Raw genomic sequence first — 26,390 nt, 5'->3', positions numbered from 1 at the left:
CCTCCGTTCAGCAAGTATTTTTTGTGTGCCTGCTGTGAGCCAGGCACAGGTCTGGCATTCAGGGACCCAGCGGAGACCAAGGCAGCCAAGGCTTCTCCTCTCCTGAAGCTCATGTCCCACCCAGGGATACAGACAAGAAACAAGTCAACCAAGAAAGTCACACGCATCAGAGAGCGAAAAAAGCCAGGAAGGACAGGAAGCAGGGTGCCGCCATGGAGAGTGACCGGGCAGCAGCGGGGAATCCCTCTCTGAGGAGGTGGCATTTGAGCTGAGCTCTGAATGCCGAGAAAGAGGTTGATCTGCTATTATCTGGGATTTCTAGGCAGAGGGACTCTGAGAACAAAGCCCGGGGGAGGGGGGGAGGGGGGAATAAAAATTCCAAGGGCAGGAAGTGAGGTGCAGATGAGGTCAGATGAGCTGCAGGCAAACTCCATAGGACCCCAGGCCCGACAAGGAAAGGGGGGATCACTCTTAGGGCAAGGGGAGCAGCAGAGGGCTCTGAGCTGAGAGGGACAGGATCACATTTCCATGTATGTGTTTAAGGCATCACTCCCATTGCCCTGAAGACAGGGACCCCTTCTCCCCTTTCAGCCTCCCATTCCTGCCCAAGCCTCCAACTTAGGCTGCCCTCCCTGTTCACTTTCTGTCTCATCCCCAGTCTGAGACCCACATAGTCCCTGCTTCTCCCACCCCAGGGTCCTGGGAGGACTCACCCATTGAGTGGATCTACCACAATGGCCCTGGGGTGTGTCATTTTGCCCTCGATCAAGGTCTTGCGGGTCTGAGCAGCTTTCTCCAACCTGGCCACACTGATGGTCTTCTTGGGCCCATCATCCGTCCAGTACAAATTGTTTCCCATCCAGTCCACGGCCACACCCTCCACATTGTGGATGCCTGTGGCGGGTGAAGGGGGCAATGATGGACAGCCGCAAAGGAGGCTCCAAACTGCCTACCTCTGACCTCAGGATGCAGGCACCTTTGGGGAACCTGGCCAGCAGGGTGCAGCGCGCCTCCTGCGCCGAGGTGGTGGACAGGGTGGGGATGGGAGTTGCAGGAAGGGGCTGGGAGATCATTTGTGTTGCCACATCTGTGTAGAGGCACTAAATCTGTCAAACTGCACATGGCAGCCCGTAAACCTCCATGGCAGATGTGGGCTCTCGTGTGAGGGCACGTCTGGGCTTGAGCTGGGGCGGACAGCTGAAACAATGTGCAAGTGGCTCTGGACACAAGGGTGACGCCATGTCCTAGGCCTAAAAATCCTGAGCTAACAGAATGAATAAATTAGGAAGTGATTTTTCACTTAGTCAAAGGCTTCATCTTGAGCTTAAAAAGCAGTTTCCCTGTTTCCCTGGTATAGGGAACCCCGATCTTTTCCTGATGAGGAGTTATTTTGATTTCCCCAAAGTCTCATGATTGCTGACTGCAGAGGTTCTCTGAGCCGCGGTGGGGCTTGGGTGTGGGGAGCAGGGCAAAGGGGATAAGTGCATCAGCCAGACTGATGGTTAGGGAGCCCTGTCCTGGGGGCCTGAGTGCAGGTTGGGGAATTCCTAACACCTGGCAGGAAAGGGGCAGAACTCAGGAGCTCAGAGCCCCCGCGCAGATGGACAGTCAGAAGATAATGCACTGTTGACTTGCCCGAGCAACTCACAGGGAAAAAATGGATTCAATTCACAAAACACAATTTCGCGGGACATGTAAGCATGCAGCTTCTGGTGGAGTGAGGCCTGGCTGCACAGACCCCGTGCGTGCACTCATGTGCTGGTGCACTGCTCCACTTTGAGGCCTCAGACCTCTCTCGGGCTGCGTGCTGCACACAGCTCCAGGGCTCAGAGCCAATGGCAGAGAAACCCTGAATTTTCCCAAGGGCTGGCAAGGACGGCCCACGCTGCCTAACTCATCCATCCTCTTGCCTCTTTTAGGCTCAGCCAAGAAGCGGGTCATGCAGGGGTCAATCTGTCTATCCCCTCATCTCCATGCCAACCAGCTCAGCCAGCCAGTCAGCAGGGGACTCTCCATGCTGAGAGGGCAGGGAGAAAGAGACGCCTAGGCCCCAAATCACTTCCTGTCCCAGGTGGGCTGTGTCCCTTGGGAGTCCTATCCGCATGCCTCCAACTTCAGGGGCCCCTACCGTCCTTCAGGATGGTCTCCCGCTCAGTGCCATCAATCTTCTGGCGGCCAATGAGGTAGCTGGTGGTGTCGGCAAAGTAGATGAAGCCGGTCTCAGCATGGAAGTCCAGGGCCCGAGGGTTCATGAGGTTCTCGATGGGGATCATGTGCTCATCTGGGACCTTGGCCCCCATATCCATGCCTCGGATGATACCTGGCCGGCCCTTGCCATACACAAGGAATAGCTCATGTTCCGGCTCTAGGGCAGGCACAAGGAGGGACACAAAGTCAGACATACCTGCACGTGCGTGCATACACAACCACCACCCAGCCTCCGGGGCTGTGGCCCAAGGGGCTGCAATGCCTGGCTGTACTGGGTCAGGGGACGTGTGGGTGGCCGTGGCTCTGGGTCATACGGACAGACACATAAACATGAAAGGCCCAGGGGACAATGCCCTAGAAGTTTTACCTGCCCTCTGGGGGTGGGAAATAGGGCAAGAGTAGCAAGAGGTATGTTTTTAGTTAAATGTCCACTGATGGGTAGTGAAACTCATGGACCAAAAGGAGCATCTTCAAAATATGTTGGAATCTGATCACTTTTGACCACTTCCTCTGCTACCACCCTAGTCCAAGCCACATCAATTCTTGTCCACACCACAGAAATAGGTTCCTACCACTTCCCTGCCGCCCATCCCCCAGCCAGCAGCCAGTGGGAGTGAATCTAATCACGTCACTTCTCTGCTTGAAAGTCACCAAGAGCTTCTCACCCCAGTTAGAATACACTCCCACCTCTCCTTCCTCGTCTCCCCGCCTCACGAGGCTCAGCGCCCCACTCCGTGCTGTTCTCCAGCAAGCCAAGCTCCCACTGGCCTCAGCCCTGGCACTGTGATTCCTTCTGCCAGAAAGGCTTTTCCTTAAGGTAATCACATGACTCATTTCCTCACTTCAGAGAGCTCGGCTCAAATGTCAACTCCGCAGAGAAGCCTTCCCTCCCTGACCACTGTATCTGATCCGTCATGGCTAACTTTGCTCTGCATATTTCCTTCCTGACACCTACCACCACCTGAAGCTACAGTTATTGGCCTGTCAGTCTCCTCTACCAGACTATAAGCTCCATGAGGCCAGAGACGCCATCTGTCTCATTCTCTGCTGAATCCTCACTGCCAGGACAGTGCCAGACACATAGGACGTGCCTGCTAGATACTCAGTGAATGAATGAAGGAAGGAAGGAATAGGCCAGTTTACGGTCTTCTATGGAGCCTGAGTGGGATAGTGGGAAAAGCCCTGTTCTCGGATGCGGGTTCAAGTTGTCCCTGCCCCTCGTTAGTGGTGAAACTCTGGGTAAGCTCCTTCATCTCCCTCCATCTCAGCAGAAGCAGCCAGGCCGTGGAGAGGCAGATGAGGATACCCTTCCCCCATCCCAGCAGGCATCCCGCCTTCCCTGTCACTCACTCTTGCACGACTTCCCATCGCTGCCCAGGCTGAAGCCGGAGCGGCAGCGGCAGGTCCGAGCCTTGTGGCTGTTGGCCAGCAGGCAGATGTCAGAGCAGCCGCCCGGCTTCCCATACTGGTCATTCTCACAGGCATGGCTCCTCACTGGGGGCAGGTGGAGAGCGGGTCAGGACAGCCCAGAGCCCCTGTGCCCAGGCCTCAAGAAGGCTTTCTGAAGTCTGACCACACTCCCTCCTGCTGTGGTCTTTGTGCCTGCTGTCCCATTTGAGGATTTGGAAGCCACAGGACTGGAATTCCTCGGCCCCGCCAGGACCTAGCCTTCAGATCCTCAGGTAGGGGCTTCCATGGTCAGGGGAGCGGGTCACACAGTTGCCCATGGCCAGGTGCTTCTACTTGAGACCAGCCAGGGAAGTGAGGGGGGCCATCTAGGTCCTGAGCAGAATGGGGAGAAGGGCTCCCCAGGGGTGGGATCTGGAGCTGAGGGGCAGGAAGGGGCCGCCAGGGGAAGCCGGGGTGGGGTAGTCTGGGATTCACAGCTAGGAGAAGCAGTCTCGATATGAGAGAATCAGGGGTTCCCAAAGGAGGGTCCGCGGAGGGGCTGTGGAGCCCTGCTCACCTCGGGGTTGACGCCGCTGGTGGTAGATGTGCAGGGCGCCACCCTTGTCCACACGGGTGACGACCTGGTAGTCAGTGCTGTTGAAGCGGTTCACACGGATCACACTCGTCTTCTGCTGGGCATTGGCATTGTCGGAGTTGGTGGCGTAGAGATAATTCTCAAACACAGTCAGGCCATACAGATGCTCGATCTGAGACAGGCAGGTGGGAACGGTCAACACGAGGAGAAGGGAATCCTCCCTCCACCCCTGGAAATCCCCTCAGCTTCTCATCCAAATGTCATTATTTACATTCCCAAACTCATTCCACAGTTGTCTAACTCCATGCTTTACTCTGTCTCCTCTGGCTGGAATGTCCTGCTCTTGAGATCTTTGCTCCTCAAAATCCCACTCATCCTTCACAGAGCATCTCTTTGAAGAGTTTCTGGAACCTTCTAATGAGAGAGGGTCTCTCCTTCTACCTCCTCCTTCTCCTCCATCTCTCTGGCTGTTATCCACCGTCCGGTGATTTGTGGACTTACCCCACTGGCTCTGCTTAAACCCCTGGGGGCAGGAGCCATGTCCTCCACAAAATCAGGCACACAGTAGATAATGGAATGATTTGCAAATGAATTGGAGTTGGGCCCTAAACTCTGTCCACAGAGAATATTCTTAGCCTGACTCTAGTCCTCAGCTTTGGGAGGTTGAGAGGACAGACTTGCCCAAGCAAGACCTGTAACAGCCCCCACTGCCCACATAACTTATCTAAGGTATCCAACTGTCCCAGTTTGTCCAAGACTAAGGGATTTGCTGGGGGTTTGTGGGACTTTCAGGGCTAACACTGGGACAGCCCTGGAAAAGCAGGGATGGTTGTTCACCCTGATTATCCCAGCACGGAGGTGCCACCTCTGAGGTGGCAAGGCTTCTAGGCTAGGTTCAAGTGCTACTTCTGGCTGTGTAACCTCAGGCAAATCACCTAACCTCTTTGAACCCTGCTTTTGTCATCTGCCAAAAGGGAACTGAGCCATTTACCCGCTCGTCTCCCAGATGTTGTAAGGATTAAGTGATAAAAGGGAAGTAAAATACGTCTCTAAAATGACTGTTACCATCAGAGCAGGAGCCGTGTCCTCTCCTTTCCTGAAGAGCTTGTGCCACCCCTCCCCACCAGAGGGCTGGGTGCAGCCATGCCCCACAGTGCCCGCCCCTTACTGGGAGGCCCAGAGAATGGCTCCCCTGTGAAGGCTTCTCCCTCACCAGGATGCCCTGGATGATGGTCTGCCGGCCCTTGCCCTCGTAGTCCACCACCTCGATGTAGTCCAGGTAGGCGTCAGCCCAGTAGACAAGGCGGCTGACCAGGTCCAGCGTGATGCCATGCGGAAACACGATCTTGCTATCGACAAGCTTGGTGCGGTTCTGCCCGTCCATGTCACAGCGCTCTACCTTCGGGATCTGCCCGTAGTCAGTGAAGAACACCTTCCTGTGGGCACGCGGCCCGTTAAACGGGGTCTGGACTTTGGGCACCCTCCCTTCCCCTCTGGCCTCTGCCTCCCCAGTTGCAGGGCCAGAGCCCCTGCCTGCTGCTCTCACCCCATAGCGGGGTCCAGTGCAATGCCCTTGGGGTTGTAGAGCTCCAGGTCTAGCAAAGTGACACACGTGTCCCCGTTCCGGTTGCAGACAAAGATCCTATCATCGATGTCATCCACAAAGTAGAAGTTGCCCGTCAGCCAGTCAATGGCCATCTGTTCCACGTCTGGAGAGTGTGAAGGAAAGAGTCACGAGAGGAGGTCCTCCCACAGACATGCCCACCTCCTCCCAGAGCTCGTGTGTGAATTACGGCAGCCTCACATTTTACCTCGTATTCTTTGCCATCTTTCCACCTACCTGGTCTCTCCAAAGAGAAGTCTCTGAGTGTCCTCCCACACAGCCCCGCTCCCCATGCCCAGCTCAGGGCGGGCACACGGGGACTTCTGGGTAAGCACTGGCTGGGTGGATGACTGACAAGCTTCCCCAACTCTTGCCCCTCCTTGAACAGGGACCATCTTCTTGGGGTACCGGAAGGCCGTGAGGACAGGTCCATGAGCTCATTCCAGTATTTTTTAAAATCTGTTTTTACTTGAGGTGAGAGCACCTGGGCTGACTAAAGCGCCACACATCTTTGCTTTTGGCTGAAATTTACTAACTTTGTATGGCAAGCTGAGTCATCTCACGCCAGCCAGGGCACTGACTGGGAGCTGTACATGCTGTATGACTTTTAAAAATGGAAAAGCAGAATACTCATCAATAAATCAAATCTGAGAAAGAATGTCAAATATGGGGCCCAGAGAGATGGAAAAGGGAAGGCTGGTGGTGGCAAAAGGTTGGCACCAGTGACATGAGCCCAACTTCCTCTACTCATCCACATCCCCCTGTTTCTTCAATGTCCCTGTTGCTCAATTTCCTCATGTCCTGGGTGGGTAGGAAGGAGTGGGAATAAGATATAGGGCTGGAGGAGAGAAGGCACAGGAAGAGGGCCATGAAAGGACTTTAGGTAAACGGAGGCATGGCTCAGAGAGAGGGGGAGTGTCAGAAGGGTGGGAGTGGGAGAGGAGGATAGAGACCAGAGACCCACACTCAGTCTATGTCATGGGTCTGGAGGAGACAGAAAAGGCCAAAAAGGGACGAAGAACGTAGGGGTGGGGCAGAGGCACCAGAAGTCTACGAGGCAGGAAGTCTAGGGACAGGGACCCCTGCTGGCGTCCTCTGGGTCCCTCCAGGACCCACTGGCTCCCATCCACCCACTGCCCCCTCCAAAGGCCACCATCAGAAGTGATGCCTCTTGCAAACTGAGAAATTTCCAAGACAGTGACTCCTGGGACCCTTGCCTGGCACTCTGCCATGACCGTTTTCCCCAAAAGGTAAAGAAGTCTGGATGACCTGCCTTTGGCTGAAACTTCCGCCCCATTACCTGCACTCAACCCAGTAGGGATGATTCTGCCCCACACAGTGACAGGTAGAATGACTGTGTTCTGCTGAACCCCTCCCTAATCCTCCCTGCTCCCCACAGCGACTCAGGGGCTGTTTCCTAACAGTGGGTGGGGGTGGGGGGCAAAGGGAAAAGGAACATGGCTCCCAAGGAACTTGGCCAGGCCCTGACACTGACTCACAGTCACAGGACTTAGGCTGGGGGAGGAGGGGAAAGAGCCAGTTTGAAGCTATCAAACTAGTTTCCACTTCAGGTCCCCCTGTGAAACCCCACTCCAAGGTGACTGGAGAGAGAGGCCACGGGGACGAGATGTTACCCTTGTAAGTGCTGATGTACCCCCAAACCCAGCTGCTCTCTCCTCTGGGGCCCCGGGACCATCCCATCCTGACACGGCTGGAGAGCCGGGGCAGAGCAGCCTGGGGAGTGTGGGTCCCAGGTCCTGTAGGTGGAGGGCCTCGTGCAAGGACCAGGCGATCAAATTGCCCCCCACACTGTTACCACAGAGAAAATGATTAAAATGAGCACTGCTGGGCCGCCTCCAGAGGAAACCAAAGCCCCAAAGTGGGGGACCTGCCGCAGCCCCAGGCAGCCAGCAGGCAGCTGGGTTGAAAGGCAAATAGGGCCGTGTGCCCTTGACTTGGCGGTCATGGCGGGGGATCTGGGGGCTGCTGGCATGCAGAGGAACTTCACCATTCGAGGCTGTTTCCCGGCACCAGCTGGTGCAGCTGTGTCCTTCTCTCCAACTTCCTGAGGCTTCCCTGAGTCACTGTCCAGCTCCAGGGCTGGCAACACCCTGCCCTGGCTCCCCATCCACCCTTCCCTCAGCAAGAGGGGAGGAGAAGGAAATCTGCAAATCCGTTGCCCCATCCCAAGTGCAGCGACACAATCACCTGCCAAGCCCGGGATGCGGCTGACCTTCGAGCCTCCCTGGTGGCCTGGGTTCCCTGCTGATTCCAGGAAGGAAGGCAGAGGGTTTGTCCCTGCTCTCAGTTATTTACCCTTGGTGGGTCCCCCCTTCCACCTTCCACAGGCCAGGCAGAGCCCCACTCAGCAGGCCGGTGAGGAGTTGGCAAGAACTGGAGTCCCCAGCTCGGCCTGGCCTCCCCTTTGGTATTTTTGCAGCTGGAGACTATTAGTTGCAAGCAAAAAATCCTTTGTTATCCAACTCCCTCCACCACATTATTTTCCTCTCTCCTAAAGTCCAGACTCCTCTGCCCGCGCCACCTCACACACTCACACACATGCACACACTCACATGCACACATACGCTTGGTCACTCCTACCACTCCAAGGCCAGTGTAGAGAGCTGGGTTCAGGCTGGGAGAGGGCACCTTCCCTCCCAGGCTCTCCCAAAGGCAGTGTCTGGGCCACTGCCCTCTGTTTCATGGCACAGGAGGTAAGTGGAATCCTGGGCTTCTGCCTGGAGTACCTGAGCCTTCTGGCCCCAGACACCCTTCTGTCCCCTCATGGCCCCGCCTTCTCAGGGCTGACCTACCACAGAGCACCCTCCAGAGGGGCTCTGGCCAAAGGCCTCAAATCCTGAATACAGGAGAAAGTCCTGTAAACCCAAGGGGAGGAAGCCTGTGTTGTGGGAGGAGTTTGGGGGTGATCTGGGGGCCGAGAAGTTGAGGATTCCAACATAGAGAAGGAGGCTAGGAAGCTGGGAGGGGGATGAGACAGTCAGAGGACAGACCACAGCCTGCCTGTGATGTCGCAAAGGACTTTCGGTTCCAGGCCCCAGAATAGACCTGAGGTTTGTGTCTGTGACTTGAGTCCTCCCTGCACCCCCACCCCAAGGCTTAGCACCCTGTGCTCCCCACAACTCCAGTTTTACTCAACTTCTCCATTGTCCACATTGTTCAAGAGGCATTTCTCTAAATAGTGGCTGCTTTTTCAAAAACAACAGCCCCCACCCCATTCCCAGGAAGACCCTAGCTTCAGCTGCAGGATTCCAATCTCTCTCCCTAAAATAAATCTGGGGAAGGAAGGGAGCCTGTATGCCCTTAGAAAATATCCCCCAACACATCCACACACCAAAAGACTGTAGGATGGGGCACCAGGTCCCCAGACGAGGAAGGAGAACCCCAGTTCCACCTTAACCATGTCTCCAGTGAATGCTGTTTTCTGGCCCTTATCCTGGGACTCTCCCGTCACTCTGCTCTTCCCTGGGCCCAGGTGGACTCCAGACACTTATGGTCTGAGATTGGATCCTGGTGTTCTGTCACCTTCCAACTGTGGGACTATGGGCAAGTTACTTGATGTCTCTGAGTCTGGGTTTGCTCTTCGGTAAAATGGCATGGTACATTAACAGCACTGAGCATGGGGCCGGGTCAGGCACATAATACCCACTCCACAAATGGGAGCTGTTGTTCGTACCATCGTCCCCCCTCACGTCAACCCCATCCTTCCCTACCTTCTCTACCAAGTCACCATCTGTGCCTCCAGCCAGAGCCCTGTGGCCTCCTGATGAGAGGAGGGCCCTTCCAGGTGTGAAGTTTGGGCCTAACATCTACTATTTTTCAAGACTCAGTGCAGGCCCCCAGAAGGAAGATTTCTGTCTTACAGGCTCCCAGACACCCCAGTAGCTCCTTTTTATCACAGCTGTTCACCTGACTACAAATATTATATGAGTAGGGTGCTATCTTGCATCTTTTTCCCCAGCTCCTGACACACATGTACTGATTCATTCAACAAATATTTGTTGAGTACTGAGTCCTCACTCTGTTGTCCTAGAGCTGGGACATCACTTTTTCCCTTCCCTTCTACTGCCAGGATCCTCCTTCTCTGGCTTGGGATGCCCCAAGACCAAGGGAGAAGACGTCTGTCTGGTAATCCTCCTGCTTGTCAGAGCCACTCAGGGAGGGAAAAGCGCTGGGGGAGACGATCAAGAGCCTGGGGCCTTCGCAGGTAGGGAGGAGACGGCCAGGCAGGCCTGGCAGAAGCTTTGCTAAATGGCACGTCCTCACGCTCCCATTTCCTGCCAGGTCCTGACTTCAGCTCTTCTTGTTCCACCAGCAAGTCCGAGGTTCAGCCACATCGCGTCACCTCTGTCCCCTGGGCCCCCTTCCAGCCCTGCTGGGGTTTACGGGGTTTATGCCCCACTCCCTTCCCCTGCCTGGCCCAGCTCCACCAAGTCAGTCAGTCCCAGGTCCCAGGATTAGCCTCTGGATTGTGCAATTCTGATTCAGAAGCAGAACCAGGGTCTCCCCACTATTGAGAATCCTTGCTGGGCTCTAAAACACATCTCTCTTGCTTAAGTTACTTCCTTTGGCTTGAAAACAGGGAGGGGGGTGTTGGGAACAGGCTGGGTGGAGAGGCAACTTCAAGGAGACAGCGGGGGAGGAGAGGACAGGGCTGGAGCTGTGCCGGGAGACGCAGGGCTGGCCCTCGCCAGGAAGAGGACGAAATGATTAGGAAATTCGGAGTGGAAGTGGGAAGCGAAAGCACCAGGATGTGGGGGGCCCAAGGCCAAAGAGAGGGCTGGCCAGAGCCCCCTAACATTCTGACACCCTGTGGGTGAGAAAGGCCACGGAAGGGGGTGGCTGGCTCCCATCCCTAGTCTGGAAGTGTTCTGTAGGCAAGGCTGAGAGGCCGAGAGGGCCTGGGGTGCCCAGTTCAGTGAGAGGACAGCTCCCCGTCCCGCTGCAGAAGCCACTTCCTCAGAGGGGCTGCTCTCTGCTGCATCTCTGCCTCCCCTCTAGACAGATTATGACCCCATTTCCTGTTAGGATTTTAAACACACACACACACACACACACACACAGAAAGAAAGAGGGAGGGAAAAGTGAAGTTGGCCAGCTGGACTTGGGGACCCATTTCGCAAGCTTGCTGCCTGCAGCCTAGGGGGCCTTTTCTGGGCCTCCCTGCCTACGTCCTCCTTCTCAGGCAGCATGGTACAGGGAAGAGACCCTAGGACCCCCAAGGACCCCTCTAGAGCATCCTCTCCTACATAGTCTAAAACTAAGTGACTTCAGCAAGCCTCATGTCCATCAAGGCCCTATTTGCAACCTCAGAACCACCCCTCACCACACACACCTGCCCAGGCCCCACTCTTCAGCCTGCCCTCATTCTCTCCCCAGTGGAAACATCCTCAAAGCTAAGGGAGGACAGGGCAGAGGAGTGCAGCCCAGACGCTGAATGGCTGGGGGTGGGGTGGGGTCAGTAGACTTGACCTCCAGCCCTGCCCAGGGGTAGCCCTGCTGGGGGCTGGAAGGGGCCTGAGGGTTCTTGAGAGGGCGCTCAGAGGTGGGGGGATAGGGTGGTCAGACCAGGCCTGGTTCTCGTAGCATCAGGCCTGTTGACTCCTCTGGGCCTCAGTTGCCAGAACTTTAGTCTTTTGGGTATCACTTCCAAAATGCTTGCCATCTTTATATACAGCGTGCATAATCAGTTACTTACTATTTCTTTAAATCAACTCACTTTCCTTATTTTGCTACACCCTAAACAATCTATGAAATCATAGATTCGATATGCTGGTTACAGGAGTTTCCTAATGGGTATTAAATAAAAACATAACTATAACAATAAAAAAAAATTCATGTCCATGTATGACCTAAAATCAAGGCGTCTGGCTTTGGGAAAGGCAGTAATAAAACGGAGGGCTCAGCCTCGGTCCTTGCCAAGGGTCTCGTTGCTCTCACTATCATGTTCTCCAGTCACGGAACCAGAGTCCTCAGAGACCTCCCCGTCCGGGGGGGACAGTGGCGGAGGGGAGGATGGGCCCTGGGGTGACATCCCAGGACGGAGGGGAAGAGATGAGGGCTGAGTCCCCAAGACCCATGCCGATCCAGGCCAACGAAAGATGCGCTGAGGAAGAAGGGTTGGCAGCCCGGGCTCGGTTAAGGGAGGAAAGCGCGAGCGTCCCCACACGCACACTCACTCACACCTTTCAGACCACATGAGGACGTCAGTCAGAGCAGGTCTGGCTCACACACGCCCCAAGACCCACGTGAAACAGGCTCACTTCCTGGCCTCCTTCCTTCTTTCTATTCTATTTATGTTCCAGAGTTTTCTCTGGGGCAAGCTCCCCCTTCTTCCCACACCAGCAGGCGGGCTTCTCTCTGCCTGGCCTCTTGGCCCCTCTCGGCCTCTTGGCCTCTGGGCTCCAGCACCTCTCAATTGTCAGACTCCTCCCTCCTGCATGGGGCTCAGCCTAGGAGTCCGATGGAGGCCACAGTCATAGCCAAGAATGGGATGACTGCAGGGAGGGCTCCCCCAGAGGGCAGAGAGAAAGCAGGAGAAAGCAGCAGCCTTTCTTCTTCATCCCCCTGGGGGAGCTAATTACAGGCCAGCAGCCCACTGCACAGGTGAGTGTCTGGGACCAGACACCCGCACACCAGGGCAGGCTGTTCAGCCTCTCCTGGGAAAGGGGATGAACTGGGGATGGGGGGAGGGTGCGAGGGGGAGGGACACTTCTGACATCCTCAGCTCAGGGCCCATAATTAGTTTGTGGGATGGGAGCAAAACAACCATCCTCAGGGTGACAGCCAGACATTCAGGCGGCATGGGGCGTGGGGTGGAGACAGGGCAGGAAGGAAGGGCCAGAGGCTGGGGCAAGAGGAACCCACTCATTCACCCCATTAGTATTTCTCCCCAGAACTCTGGCCTCTTCTGGCCTCCTGGACTCTGCCCCAGAGGGGCCCCGTGAATCTAGCAGACTGGGAGGCAAGGCTCTGTTTGCCAAGGGAGGGGGACCTGCTTGAGGTTATTTCCTGCTTCTCCTTGGGAGGAAGGCAGGAGAGGGGCCAGGCCAGAGCAAAAGCTGAGAAGGCTCCATCAGGGCCCCTCCACCCAGCCACCTACCCTTGAGCCCGTCATCTGGCCCTGAGGCAGAGCCAGGGAGGGAACTGCCCTAGCTGTCTGCCCAGACAGGCCTGTTGGGTGGAGCCATAGACAAGGAGCAGGGAGAGGGCAGCTGTCTCACGGGGTTTCGCCCCAATCCTACCCTATCTGCCATGAAGATCCTCGAGCTGCCCACCCCTCAAAAGCTCAGGCATGGCAGCCCCCAGCCCAGTAATCCAAGGAGGACATATGTCTCATCACAGGTGAGCCTTGGTCACCAACAGCCCGAAGACACCATTGGGATGCTCCGGAGGAACTAGAGCCGAGGTGTGGACCATATGATGAGGCCGCAGAGGGTGAGGGCTCTCAGAGGAACCCCTGCTCCCCCCAGAACTAAGCCCTGTGTCCTCCTGGGACCTTGGTCTTCTATGGGGATCATCATACAGAACCCAATGAAGGAATTTAAAGATCTTCTAGACAGGCCCGAAGTTCACAACACTAAACCTCGTGTGTGCTGGCCTCTAGTCACCTCCAGCTTTCACTTCAATTTATCTGACGTGAACAGACAAGCTCAAACCCATTATGCAGATTAGAAACCAAAGCAGAAACAGGGAATTCTGGTTTACTCAAGGTCATAGATCACATTACCCTCTCCCTGGGGGTCAGATCAGCCACAGGCCAGAAGTCCCCTCAGCCCTGTGGTGCACTTCCTGGAAATGTGATGGTGCCAGATGTTTTGTTTGTTTATGTAACAGCATCTGAGATGAGCAAGACTGCTCCAGGCAGTGGATCTATGCCCTAGCCCATCCCCAGTGTCAGCCCTTCTTCCACCCTAAGACACCAAAGTACAGCCTAGCGAGGGAGCCTGAATGGAAACATCTGGATATCAAAACGCTCGCACAGCCCCAGTGCTCACTGCTCCTCTTCTAGTCTCCTCCACTGCCACAGAGCCCCCCAGAAACAGCTGCAGGACCCCTGCACCCAGACTACAGCAGGGAGTCCACTCTGCCCCCAAGGGAAACGGTGGAACATGGAGACAGACCCAGCCAGACCCTGGCTCCTTTGCCCTCAGCCACAATTTAGCAAGGCTCCCCCAGGCTCCAGGCCCCTTCTTTCCCTTGTCCTAGCTCCTGCTGTGCGGGAAAGCCCCTCTCAAATCTAATCAACGCTGCTCTTTCTAAGAAGGGACAGTCCCTGGTCTCTGGAGATTGACCAGTCATTGCCCTCTTAGCCCTCACTTCTCCTGCTAGGCCTTCCTTAGCTCTGCACCGGAAACATGGAAGCCATCCAGAGACTCGACCCAGAGAGAGGGGAGGAAACACAGCTATGACTCCGCCTCTGTCCCAAACAGGCGTCATCACGTGCAGCCCCCTGCCCTGGCCTCAGTCGGGGGCTTCTTGTTTAGGCTCCCGCCCCAGAGAGGGGTGGTCCTGTGTAATCCTCTGCCTCTCTCCCAGACAGGCTCCATCCTGCCATCTCTCCTGCCCTCCCCAGCCCTCCAAGCTGGCGACTCACGGTGCAGGCTGAGGGAGATGTTGATGGTGTGCTCATCCACGAAGCCCTTCAGGCCTGGCATGCGGGCACACTTGAGCTGCGTCTGGGCAGCACTGTCCCCAACGTGTACCCAGCACACGGTCTCGTTGGCATAGCTGAAGTCCATGGCTGTGGTCTGCCGCGTGCTAGTGGGTGTGATGGTAGACACCTGGGTCCCACTCAGGTATGTAGCCAGGATGTTCTGGGAGTTGGCAATCAGCAGCACAGCAGGCCGGTCTACTGGCTCTGCAGATGGAGGAGAGAAGCGTGGATGCAGCAAAGAGGCCCTAGGACCTCATCAGGGAATGACGCTGAGGGTGCCTAGCACTGAGGCCCCAGGCAGCCCCACCTACCGTTCTTGGCCTTGCAGGAGCGGTTGTCTGGCTGCAGCAGGTACCCTTCCACACAGCCACACGTGAAGGAGCCATCGGTGTTGGTGCACAGCTGGCTGCAGGTGCCGTACACCGAGCACTCGTCAAAATCTGCCGGGAAAAGGGCAAGAGCATGGTCACTTCCAGCGTGACAAGGGCAGGGAAGTGGGTGCCCTCAGATACCACCAGTGGGTGTGTCCACACCTACAGCTACTTTGGAGGACAATTTGGCAGAATCCATTACAACAGGAAATGTGCAAACTGTATCACCCAGCAAGTCCAGATGTGGAATCTACCCTAGAGGAATATCCACACCCGTGCACACCATCCGTTCGTTCAGAAAAGATTTCTTGAATATCTACTATGTGCCAGGGACTGTCCTAAGCTCTGGGGATCCATCTGTGAGTAAAACAGATTCAAATTGCTGCCCTCATGAAACTAACATTCTGATAATGCAATATTGTTATTAAAATAATAAATAAAACAAAAAGGTAAATTATATCTTAGAGGTGCTGGTGCAATGGAAAGTGACTGGTGTTATGGAAAAAAAATCAAGCAAAGAAAGGGGACAGAGAACGCAGGCGATGGGGTGTGACTTTAGAGAGGCCAGGGATGGCCTCCCTGAGAAGGTGGCATTTGTGCAAAGACTTGAGGGAGGTAAATTTAAAACAGAAAAGTTGCATTGTTTGTGACAGAGAGAAACTGGGAATATCTTACTCATCAATAGGGAGATGGCCAAGTAAACTGTGGTAACAGTCATACAGCACAGCGGTTTTTGAAGGAACGAGGTAGATCTCTACATATTAACACGGAAAAATCTCCACAACATACTGAGTGAACAAATTGAAAAAAGATATGACTAGTATGATATTTATGTGAAAAAGAGCACACGCCCATCAACAGTACTTTCACTTCGATCTTCCGTGGGTTCATGTGTACAAATGTACAGAGAAATGCCTGGAAAGAAGACAGCAAACTGATAACAGAGTTGACCTCCAGAGAGATGGGAAAGGGACCAGAACTGAAGGGGATTTGACAAAGGGGACTTTGGTTTTATCTGCAGTGCTTTAATTTTTTTACAAGAAAACTCACATTTGACCTATATAATTTTAAGATGAATTTTTAAAAGTCTGGTGGAAGCAAGTGCTTAGGGCTCCAGTCGCGCCCTGGAGCTGTCGGGCATGCGGCCACACCTCCTCTCTGGCACCTTCCATCTTGTTTTCCCAGCTCAGCCAGGCCTGCTGGCCTGCCCCCCGGCCTGCTCCAGCACACAGTGCCTGCACCCACATACCTTTACAGGTCTTGCCATCCGCCTGCAGCTGGAAGGTGTTGTTGCAGTAGCAGGTGGGTCCGTTGAGTGTGGGGACACAGTGGTGCTGGCAGCCCAGGTGAGAACAGTGGCCTCGGAGCTCTGTATGGGGCAGGTGACACACACTCAGGCCCACAGACCCAGCAGCCACACCCAGACTGCAACCTTCCCCCGACTCCCACCAACCCCTCAGAAACCACCTCCAAGTCCACGGTGTGGATGGGCTTAGGAAGCATCCGCTGTATTTTGCAAGTGAGGAACTGAGACGTGGAGAGGTTACATGGCCAATTACGGCTTAGAACCCACATGTCCCTGCTCTGGCTGCTCTGGACTCCCTCAGTCCCCTTGGAGAAGGGTTCTGGTAGTTTGTTGGGGTCAACAGGGAGCCGGGACAGTGAGTCTCACCCCTCCATATGCCTCTTGTCTGCACTGTCCAGGGACTACAGTGCTGGCTTCAGGGCCGAGGGTGAAGAGTGGGCATGGAATCAAGGCTTTCCCCATGGGACCCCAGCTCTGGTCGGAAGCACCCCTCCAACCCATCCCTTCAAGCCTGGAGGCCTCAGCGAGAAGGCCCAAGGTCCTGGTGGCGGATGGGAGGAGCAGCAAAACTGGATCCCTCGCGATCCTTCTCTAATCTTTCTCCTGCCACTGACCCACTTCCACAGGGGAGACAGACAGGAATGAGACAGGAGCAGGGAGAGGTGGGAGAGCAGCTGCCCCCCCAGACCAGCGACCCAATTAATGGCCTTGCGTGGGGCCAGGCGGCCTGGCCACAAAGACCCTTTTGTCCAGCTGCCTCACACCCCTGCTCCCCCGACCTAGGAGCTCAAGCTGCCCAAGATGCTAAGAGGTTCAGAGGTACTAAGCCTGCTAGGAGGAGCTGGGGTGGGGGGCAAGGCCCCACTTATTCCTTCTCCCCTCCACCTCCACCTGTGAGCCCAAATGTGCTGCCTGTCCAGGCTTCCCCAACAAAGGAGGGAAACAGTGTTTGTTCTGGAAAATCTAGAACAGACTTTCTCTTCTGGATATGGGGCAGAGGGGAGGAGGAGGTCCAACTTCTGTAATATCAGAGAAGGGAGTTCCAACTTTTGAGGCTTTTGAGGTTCTTGTTGTTTTTGATATTGAAAAGGTATTCAAAAGGAAGGGAACTTGAATACGCCCCATCGGTAAGAGGGGGTGTGCGCAGTAACTGAAGTCAGCCCCTCGGCCCACACTCTGCATCGCATCCCAGGAGCTTCAGACAAAAACATGCAAAATCAACCAAAGAAAAGGATGAAAATCTTCCACGAACTCCCTTGCTCCACACTCTCTGCCCTCGGTGAACAGGATCCACATGTCTCCTCCCACAGGCAGATGTTTTCTGACATGCATACAGGCACAGGACACGGTCCCCACCCTGCGAAGACGGCCCCCCACCCCCGGGCTTGCTGGGGCCTCACAAAGCCTGGGAGACCTTGAGGACAGCAGAAGGGAGAAGTCACTCTTCCCTGACTCGCAGGCCAGGGCTCCGCCTCCCCCCATGGGAATCCTCCCCCATTGCTCACATGTGACCCCGACTCTCCCTGGCCCGCGGGGACCTTAAGGGGAAGAACAGTGGGGCTGGGAACCCGAGCCGCAGGTGGGAGGGAAGTCTGACTTTTCATCCTAAGGTTCCCTCCCAGCCTGGGTGACTTTCCCATCAAGCAGCTTTGGGATGCCTCAGAGATCTGCCGTTCCTGGGGGATGTCTCAGAGGCACTGGCGGGGAGGCAGGTGAACAAAACTCCAGACCCCAGCCCCAGCTTCCATCAGCATCTGCTCTTCTCTGTTCACACTCAGGTTTCATGTAAGAAACCATTTGAAGAAAGGACCCCCCTATCTATAAAAGAAAATTATGAAAATACGGATCTAGTGTAAAGCTCTCATTTTATAGGTGGGAAACTGGAGTCTGGAGAGGGGTAGTGACTTGTCCAGGCACACACAGCCAGAGAGAAGCAGCCAGGCAAGGCCCATACCCAGGCCCACAGGGCTGCTGACCAAGCCCTACGCCCAAAGAGCCCACCCATTTGGGCTGCTGTCTGGTGGCAATTCTGTGCAGGGAAACAAGACAAGGCCTCACCCCCACTGAAGGTGTGAGGACAGTCCTCGGACGGCGGGCCTCCAAACCCATCAGGTGCCCGGCTGAGAACTCACCGCATCCACCTGGGACAGGGGAGGTGGAAGAGCCCTTACCTCGGCAGTGTGGGCCCTCGTCCGAACCATCTACGCAGTCCTGGACCCCATTGCAGAGGCGGGACATGTGAACACATAACTCGGTGCCCAGGCAATTGTGCTCGTTCGGCTGACATCGCTGAGCTTTACTCTGTGGACCTGGGGGCAGATGGAAAGGCTAGCGTGACCAAGCTGGCTATAGTGGCCATCTGGCCACATATCACTGGGGGAAGGGACTGAGACTGGGGTATCAGACACCTCCATTTTTTAGATCTCAGAAGGCCTCAGGGGCTGTTTATAGACTCTTCCGTGCCATTCCCAACAGTAGCCACACACCTGGGAGCAGCCAGGTGGAGGGAAGAACTGGGCCTTCAGCAAAGAGTCCGCTCCCCAAATGCCCCACCCCTATGTACGCCAACACCTCAACATTCTACACTCAGGCGACAGCTCAGGCTAGAAGTGAAAGGTTTTAATGAGCTGAGGAAAGCAGAGTCCATGGCAGAGAAGCTCAAATGATAAAGAACACCTCCTTCCCATGGCTCCCTGGGTCACTGAGCCTGGGCGTGAGAGTGAGACCACATCTTCTAGAATGGCACTGCCCAATATAGAGCCAGTCATATGTGGCTATCAAGCACTGGAAATGTGACTAGTTCAAACTGTAAGTATAAAATACATACCGGCTTTTGAAGACTTACTATCACACACACAAAAGAATGCAAAAGATCTCATTAATAATTCTATATGAATAATATACAGGAATAATATTTTGGATACATTGGGTAAAACAAAATTAAAATTAATTTCACATGATTATTTTCTCCTTTTTTAACGTGGCTCCTAGAAAATTTCGAGATTGCATGTGTGGTTTGCATTACATTTCGCTATTCTAGACCCCCAACCCCAGAGCAACCCGCTGGGGGAAGGATTTGGGAAGGGTCAAAGGTTGTGGCCCACTGGTGATATCTCTGGTACTTCCTTTGTTGTCCAAGAAGATGGGCTGGGGGGCAGCAGGGTAGAGCTCCTCAGGGAATCCTAAGGAGGCCAGGTGGGCTAGGACCACTGCCCCTGGCTCCCAAGTCTGGACAGTGTGTGAGTGACAGCAACTGTGTGAGTGCACCTATCCACGTGCGCCTGGGTAGGAGTCTGCGTGCACAGGTGAGCGAGCTGTGGAGGGTGGAGTGGTGTGGAGGGAGGGGCCTCTGTGAATCTCCGTGTGTGCTGGCGCTTCTGCTCTCAGGATGTGCATTTCCCTGTCCTTCTGGGAGTGAGTCTGGGTTGGCTTGTGAGTGTCCAGGGGCACTGGTCTGAGCGCAGGTTGTGTTTCTGCATCCCCATTTGAGAGTGTTGACTCTGTGCTGCTGTGAGAATGCGTCTGTGTCAGCGTCTGCCTTTGTCTGTGTATGCCGGGTAGGGGGATGAGTCAGTGCCCAGGAGGGGCAGTCAGTGAGTGTGATGGAACCAGGAGTGGGTATGAGTGGGGACAGTGTGGGGACGTGTATAATGTGGGGTTTGCATCAAACTAAAGGAAAAATGGACAAAAAGAGCCAGATCCAGTCCCTCTGCCTGGCTTTCTTTATCCTAAGTCAGAAATGTGGGCCGGAAAGGTGGCATCAAACAAGAAGAGTCCAGGCCGAACCACGCTCACCATAGAGACACTTACAGAATAGCCACGGCCCCTGCCCCTCCGGAGCAGGTTATGGGGGTGAGGCCGAGAGAACTGGTGGCTCCCTTTCTGCCCCTAAAATTACCCCTGACAGTTATGAGTGAGGACAGGGGATGGGGCTGCAGCAGGATAAACCCAGGAGAGACAGGAGAGACAGACCTGGGAGCACAGGGCTGCCTAGACCCTGATCCAGATTAGCTGGGCAGGAGAGAAGCTGAAGACGGAGACCCTACCACTCTGCCAGCTGCCCAGGACTCTGGGGTCCTGCCAGCAAGTCCTCCACCCCCCACTGGCAGGGTAAAGGCTGGGTGGGGACCTTTCTCCCAGTTTAAACAGCTGCCTCTGATTACACCACTTACTGGGGGCAGGGGAAGGCGGGGGTGGCGGGAAACGCACAGGGGTGGGGCTTCTGGTACAGAGACTGAGCAAGAGCGGGCGGCCTTTGGCCTGGGAGCCCGAGGACAGGAAGGGGACCTGGAAAGACCTGGGAGCACTTATCAAGGGTCAGGAGGCTCGGAGGCGGGAAGAAGAGAGATGAGCTGAAAGGGAAGGGGGGCCAGGCTCTCCAGCAAAGCTTTTCTTCCACTGAAGCTGTCAGCCCAGAGAACACAGTCTCTGGCAGGCTTGGGGGTGTGCAGCTGAGGGAGCAATCCAATGCGCCATTTCTGAGCACACCAGGCACCATGCCGGGTACTTTGAAGAGGGGGAGAGGACAGTTTTAGCTGTGTCACGGCCAAACAACTCCAGAGCAAGGTCCACACAAGACCAGAGATCAGCTGTCCTCATCCCAAACTGCCCGGGCCAAGAGGAAAAGGGACAATTCAGGGGTTTGAGGGGAGGGATCCAGAAAAGATACTTACAGATCTCAGGGGCCTCATCAGACCCGTCCGGGCAGTCCCTCTCACCATCACACCGCCAGCCCTTCGAGATACAGGTGATCTGGTCTCTGCAGGCAAACTGCTTGGGGCTGCAAGTCTTAGGGGCTAGGGGCAAGGAGAGAAAACAGGGGTGTAAATGGCAGATAGAGGCCAACTCTAAGGCCCTAAAGCCCCCCAAGGCTCCTCCTCCTCCCCAGCAGCAGTCCACTCCAAGCCACAGCCCAGTGCCTAAGGGTGCAGGTGGCTGTGGGGCACTCCTGGAACACTGTGTACCTGTGATGGATGAGGGGAAAGATGCAGGGGGCAGATTTTACTGTCCCCCCAAGAGCCCCCAAGGCTGCCTGTCCAGTGTGCCCTTCCTCCAGCCCTTAGGGTCAAAGCCCTTGCTGTTCTCCATTACTCTGGTCTGACAGCAGCATCCCCCGGCACTGCGGACTGAGAGTGACGGTGAAGGATGGGGCAGTTAGGCCTTTGACATGTTTTCTCTTTATCTTCCTCTCCCTCCCACAAGAAGCCCAGAGCTGGTCTTTTCTAACTGCTCTTCTGCTCTTCCCTCTGGGATACTCCTGGTCCTTGGAACTCATCATCTCACCCATCTCCAACTCCTAACCACCAGGACCCTGGATGAGAAGTATGGGGAGGGGTGTGCCTTGGGCACGGTGGTGGCTTGGAGATGGTACAGGAGGGCAAGGCTGGGCAGGGCAGGGTAGGGCAGGGTGGAGAGCCTGCCTCCACCTCCATTCTCTAAAGAGACAGCCTCCCTTGCTGGTTAGACCTCAGGGAGGACTTCCAGCAGATGCTCTCAGAGGTAAGAGGCACCTAAGATGGCTTAGGATGACAGAGCAGGAGAGCCGAGGCAGGGGGATGGCTGGCGTGACCGGTAGGAGCTGGTTTCAGCCCAGCCAACCCGTGAAGTTACTAAATCCAGGACCTCTTGGCCCTATCCCCTCACCCACCCGCCTCCCTCTGCTCCTACCTCATTCTCTTTCCTCATTCTTGGAGGAGGAATTAAGAATTGTAACACTAACTCATCGTGGGCTCAGTATGTGCCCGGAACTGTGGTAAACCAATTCTTTCCATGTATCGGCTTATTTAATCCTCCCCACAATATGACAAAGTAGGTACAACTAACACTGTCCTCTCACAGATGAGGAAACCGAGCCTCAGCGAGGGTGGGGTCGCACAGCAGGCGAGTGACTAAACCAGGACTCAGACCAAAGGAGCTGACTCTCAGCTTTTATCCCGTGCAGGCCGCACCAGTCTCCCGTTCCCAGCACGGGACAGTCTGGAGCTGTTCCTTGCACCCCACCACCAGGTCCTCCATGGGAAGAAAAGTCCCCATTCTCCTTCACCCCCACTCAGTCTCCCAGGCCTTCCTCGCCTTTTCCTCGGCCTGTGTCAGTTCCATTTCCATTCAGCTGGCAGGCACTGAAGACCAGCTCTGTGCCGGGCCCTGCCCTAGGGGGAGCAAGATGCCCCCTAAGGAGCAACAGTCCCCTGGGAAGACAGCTGTACATAACTAGCTGGAATGCAGAGCAGAGCGAGCTCAGGGATGGGAGGGAGGGTAAGTAAAGTGTGTCAGGGCTCTGAGCAGGGAGGGACGGAGTCTGAGGGGGGCCACGCCGAGATGTCCTCCCTCCCTAACCCCCATCTCTGGCAGAGGGGACTGCACTCAGGCCCCTGGCCAGAATGAGAGCCGAGTTCAGGAAACACATCAAGGATAGCCTGGCCAGGCCCCCCCGGAGTCCCCCTCTCCTACCCCCCACCCTGAGCAGTGAATAAAGGCCCCTTGAGGAGGTGGATAATGCTGAGTTCATTGCCCCAGTGGGCCAGCTGTGAGGTCTTCCCGGGGAAACAGCCCGCCAGCCTAGTTAGCATGCCGGAGAATGGTCCTCTTCCCCTGGCCAGCCTCTTCCCCTGGCCAGCCGAGACTGGCTGGGGGGGGGGGGGGTGGTAGAGGGGGCTGGAACGGGACTCAGAGGCAGATGGGCTTTTTAGAGCCCAGAAATGGCCCCCATGCCACCCCACCCCCGACCTGGACCTAGTCCACACCCTCACTCCTCCCCAGGGCAGAACTCACAGCCCGGGCCTGAGGTCACTGGTTGGTCACTCCCCTCCATGCCGCGCCCCAGCCACGATCCCCCCTCCTTTGGCCCTCACTTTGTCCCCCCGCTGTCCCCCACCCCCATTTTTGGCCTGAACTCGACAGAGGAAACAGCAGCTGGCAAACTCCGAAAGCTGGAATGAGAGAGATTCACAAACCAGATGTGCTCTTGTGGAGGGAGGGGAGTGGGGGATGGGGAAAGTGAAAGGAAGAGGAGGTTCTGGGCCCCATCCCACAGCAGCATCTCTTCAGGCCCGGGGTGGAGGGACTGGGGGTGCCCATCTCCCAAGGGCCAGGGCAGTACAAGGATTGTGGAGAGATATGTGAAAGAACTTCCTTCCTGTCAGACATGGTGGAGAAAGCCCCAGGAATCTTGCGTTTGAAGGTTGAGGCCTGTCTTTGATTTCCTTCAGGGGAAAGAGGGGAAAGAAACAAATAACCTACTTTGGGGCAGTCTACACAGCTAAGGGAAGCCTCACTCTGAAGTGGGAGGGAGCTGCAGTGGGGGTGGGGTAGGAAATTTGTAATCTGCTTAGAGCCGCCAGCCAACCCCACTGCCCTCAGCTGAGCCTCTGCATCTGATGCCAGCACTCAGAAAACCCACCTTTGTGGCCTGCAGCTTAGATGAGGGAAAAACATGGCCCTAAGTTCGGGAGCAACTACCGGCCTCCCCCGCCTCCCGCCCCTCATGAGAACTGGGGCTTCCTAATGATATAAGCTAACGCTTTTCAACATGGTCACTACGTGTCAGCGAAGGGTCTGAAACCCTTTGTACATATTTATGCATTTAGATCCTCACAACCCTGTGGGATGGGTACCGTTGCAATTCCCATCATACACATGAGGAAACTGAGGCACAGAGCAATTAGTAACTGAACAGATGGTTTCCTCATTGGCCATGATGCTGGGGCTGGATGAGGAAGGATGAAGAAAGGAAAGGAGACTATTTTGGTCCTCTTGCACTGCAGTGTGGAGGGACTGTAGGGGTGGTAGTGGTCTTCAGGGCTCCTCAGAGAGGAGGGGAGAGGCTGGAGAAGACAGAGTGGAACAAGAAAGAGACAGAAGAGGGAAGAGAGAGGAGGGAAAAGAAGGAGGAGAGGACTGAGCGAGGTTGCAGAGAGAACGCCAGGACACAGGGGCCGTCTGTTCTCAGCTTCGCCCGGAGATGAATGTGACCGCCATGCTAACTCTGGCCAACACCCCTGCCCCCTCTCAAACCCAGGCACTCGGCCCAGCCATGGCCCCCAGGGCCACCAAGCTGGAGCCAGGACAGGAGGTGTAGGGTTGGGTATGCATCCAGACACAACACGAACCCCAGTGCCCCGTTTGAGCCTTGGCTGTCGTCCTCTGTCCCATTCTGGGACCTTGGGGTGGGGTGCGGAAGAAGGGCGAGAGTGCCTGGCCAGAGAAGAGAGGGGGACAGGAAAGTACAGGCCCTGAGGAATCTTCTCCAGAGGAGGGGACGCATCTGTTGATCCCTTGGGAGCAGTGAGGGAGAGGAAGAGAGGTGAGACCTCAGATGGTGTTTCCTAAAGCACTGGAGACTTGAGGCAGGAAAAGCATGAAAGAGACCCTTGCGGCCCTTTCCCGGAGCGGCCACAGCAGAGGGAGAGATAGGCTGTGCGTGTGGGGGGGGATGTTTTCTAAAGGGAACCACATGATATATCTAAGGGAACAGAGGAGCCAGGGGGTGGTCAGGGAGTGGGGGACAGAGTCTGCAGGAATCTGAACTTTCAAACAGATGGGGTGGGGCAGCAGGGGCCTCCCAGACCCAAATGGAGAGCTTTTCACTGAATTTTATGTATTTTGGGTGTTACCCGGTGGCTGCTTCCCCGCAGCTCAGCAAGGCTCAGACACATTTTTGTCATTCCTGAGTCTGGGCCTCTGCTTTGCGGCCTGGACAGACGGACAGACAGGATGGCTTGGACTGCTGGGGGAGGGGAGGGTCTCCCCCTCCATCCTGAGTCAATATTGACTCAGCAGGACATTAGCCTGACCAGTGACCTCCCCACCATTTTTCCTTTCCCCACAAGTAAAATCCAGACCCCTCAAATGCCTCCGGAGGTCATCCTATCTCTCACCAGGCCTTCACAAGCCCTCCCCCTACCCCCAACACATACACACACGCACAGGCACATGCACAGTGCTCAGTAGAGGTAAAAGCTCTAAGCTCCTGACCCATCCCCCACAGCTTTCTCCAGTTCTCGGGCTCTTGGTCATGAGGAAGTTCTGCCAGAAGTCTAACCTCCCTCTTTCCTTCGGGAATATCTCCCGTCCCCCTTGTACTTAGCCCACAAGGGGTATCAAGTTCCCTTCTTCCAGAAACATTCTTTCCAAAATCATTCCCAAAATTAGTGGAGGGGGAAGAAGAACTTGGAGGAAAGTGGAGGGGGAATGCCAAACTGACTATTCTGAGTCTGGCCCTGCAGGGGAAGAATAACTCCCAAATAGCGAGGCAGGAGCTGAGGAGCACGGGGACAGCCCAGGAGAGACTCCTGCTCGCTGGGAACTTTCAGGATACCAAGAGGCCTGGATGGAGATCGACACAGACAGGCAGAGACAAAGCAAGAGACAGAGACCGAGAGAGACAGGCCAGAGAATCCACGAAGGATGAGCAATGGGAGAGATGAACCAAGAGGATGAGAGACAGAGGTTCGGAGAGGCCAAGATTGCACATACCAATGACAGACAGACAGACAGGCAAAAAAGGCAGGAAAGGGTCTCAACCCAGAGGTTGTGAAGATAATGACACAGTTGTCTTTGATTGCACCCGCAGAATGACACCCCCCCACCCCTGGAGACTCAGAGTAGGGTGGGGGCAGCATATATCCTGACTTGGGGAGACAGAATCCCAGCCCTAGCAGTGTCTGAGCTGGAGAGACCCAGCACAGGGGCTACTGCCTCCCACAGAACCCGGAAGGTGAGAGGAAGGAAGCCCAGAGGGCTTCAATCCAGGAGGCCAAGCCTCCGACAGACCCTCATCTCCCCTGAGGAAGCACGAGGGACAAATGCACCCCCCCTTTCCCAGGGAGGTTTTACACTGGTGCCTGGGGCCACTGCACCGGAAGCACTCCAAAGCCAACTGCTTCCTTCTCCAAACAATGCAGGATCCTGCTCACTGGGCTGAAATCTGGGACTGAACACAGGGACTACGTTCTCCAAATGCTCACCCCCAGCACCCAGCTGCACTAGGTCAGGGACCCCCACGTGGTCCCGCTCAACTGCACCCAGATTCCCCAAGGGTGATGAGCCCCATCCAGAGCTGGAGGACTTGAATGCTGGGGAGACCACAGAGTTCGGGGGACCCTGAGAAGAGACTACTGAGGGGGAATAAGCCCTACGCTTGGGGTTCTGATGTGCAGAGGCTGAGACTGCCGCAGGAGGAAAGAAAGTTAGACCTGAGTAAGGAAGGGCTTCCCAAAGGTCAGGAAGGAGTTTTGCTGAGTTGG

The 26,390-nt window shown here is 55.5% G+C and overlaps 1 protein-coding gene and 1 long non-coding RNA gene across 3 annotated transcripts in view; one reads left to right on the top strand and one right to left on the bottom strand.

The window, feature by feature from the left end:
- Positions 1–26,390, bottom strand: part of LRP1 (LDL receptor related protein 1) — a 78,162-nt gene that overhangs the window by 48,328 nt on the left and 3,444 nt on the right. The window contains exons 2-12 of the mRNA XM_044756074.2: positions 20,820–20,942; positions 18,318–18,455; positions 16,090–16,209; positions 14,781–14,909; positions 14,410–14,673; positions 5,739–5,901; positions 5,406–5,628; positions 4,175–4,364; positions 3,559–3,702; positions 2,129–2,365; positions 714–894 (exon numbers count right to left, since the gene is read on the bottom strand). Coding sequence (XP_044612009.2) covers positions 714–894; positions 2,129–2,365; positions 3,559–3,702; positions 4,175–4,364; positions 5,406–5,628; positions 5,739–5,901; positions 14,410–14,673; positions 14,781–14,909; positions 16,090–16,209; positions 18,318–18,455; positions 20,820–20,942 — 1,912 coding nt within the window. The remainder of the gene's footprint in view (positions 1–713; positions 895–2,128; positions 2,366–3,558; positions 3,703–4,174; positions 4,365–5,405; positions 5,629–5,738; positions 5,902–14,409; positions 14,674–14,780; positions 14,910–16,089; positions 16,210–18,317; positions 18,456–20,819; positions 20,943–26,390) is intronic.
- On the top strand, positions 12,152–14,493 carry LOC139041620 (uncharacterized). Of its 2 annotated transcripts, none has more exons than XR_011497088.1 (3): positions 12,152–12,419; positions 13,158–13,250; positions 14,356–14,493. It is a non-coding gene; the product is annotated as an uncharacterized lncRNA (long non-coding RNA). The 2 variants fall into 2 exon arrangements; XR_011497089.1 differs by having other exon boundaries at positions 14,352–14,484.

This window comes from Equus asinus, chromosome 22 (assembly GCF_041296235.1).
Source record: "Equus asinus isolate D_3611 breed Donkey chromosome 22, EquAss-T2T_v2, whole genome shotgun sequence".
In the NCBI taxonomy this organism is placed as follows: Eukaryota; Metazoa; Chordata; class Mammalia; order Perissodactyla; family Equidae; genus Equus; species Equus asinus.
Note: the sequence above shows the minus strand (reverse complement) of the source record. Positions and strands in the feature narration are given on the sequence as shown.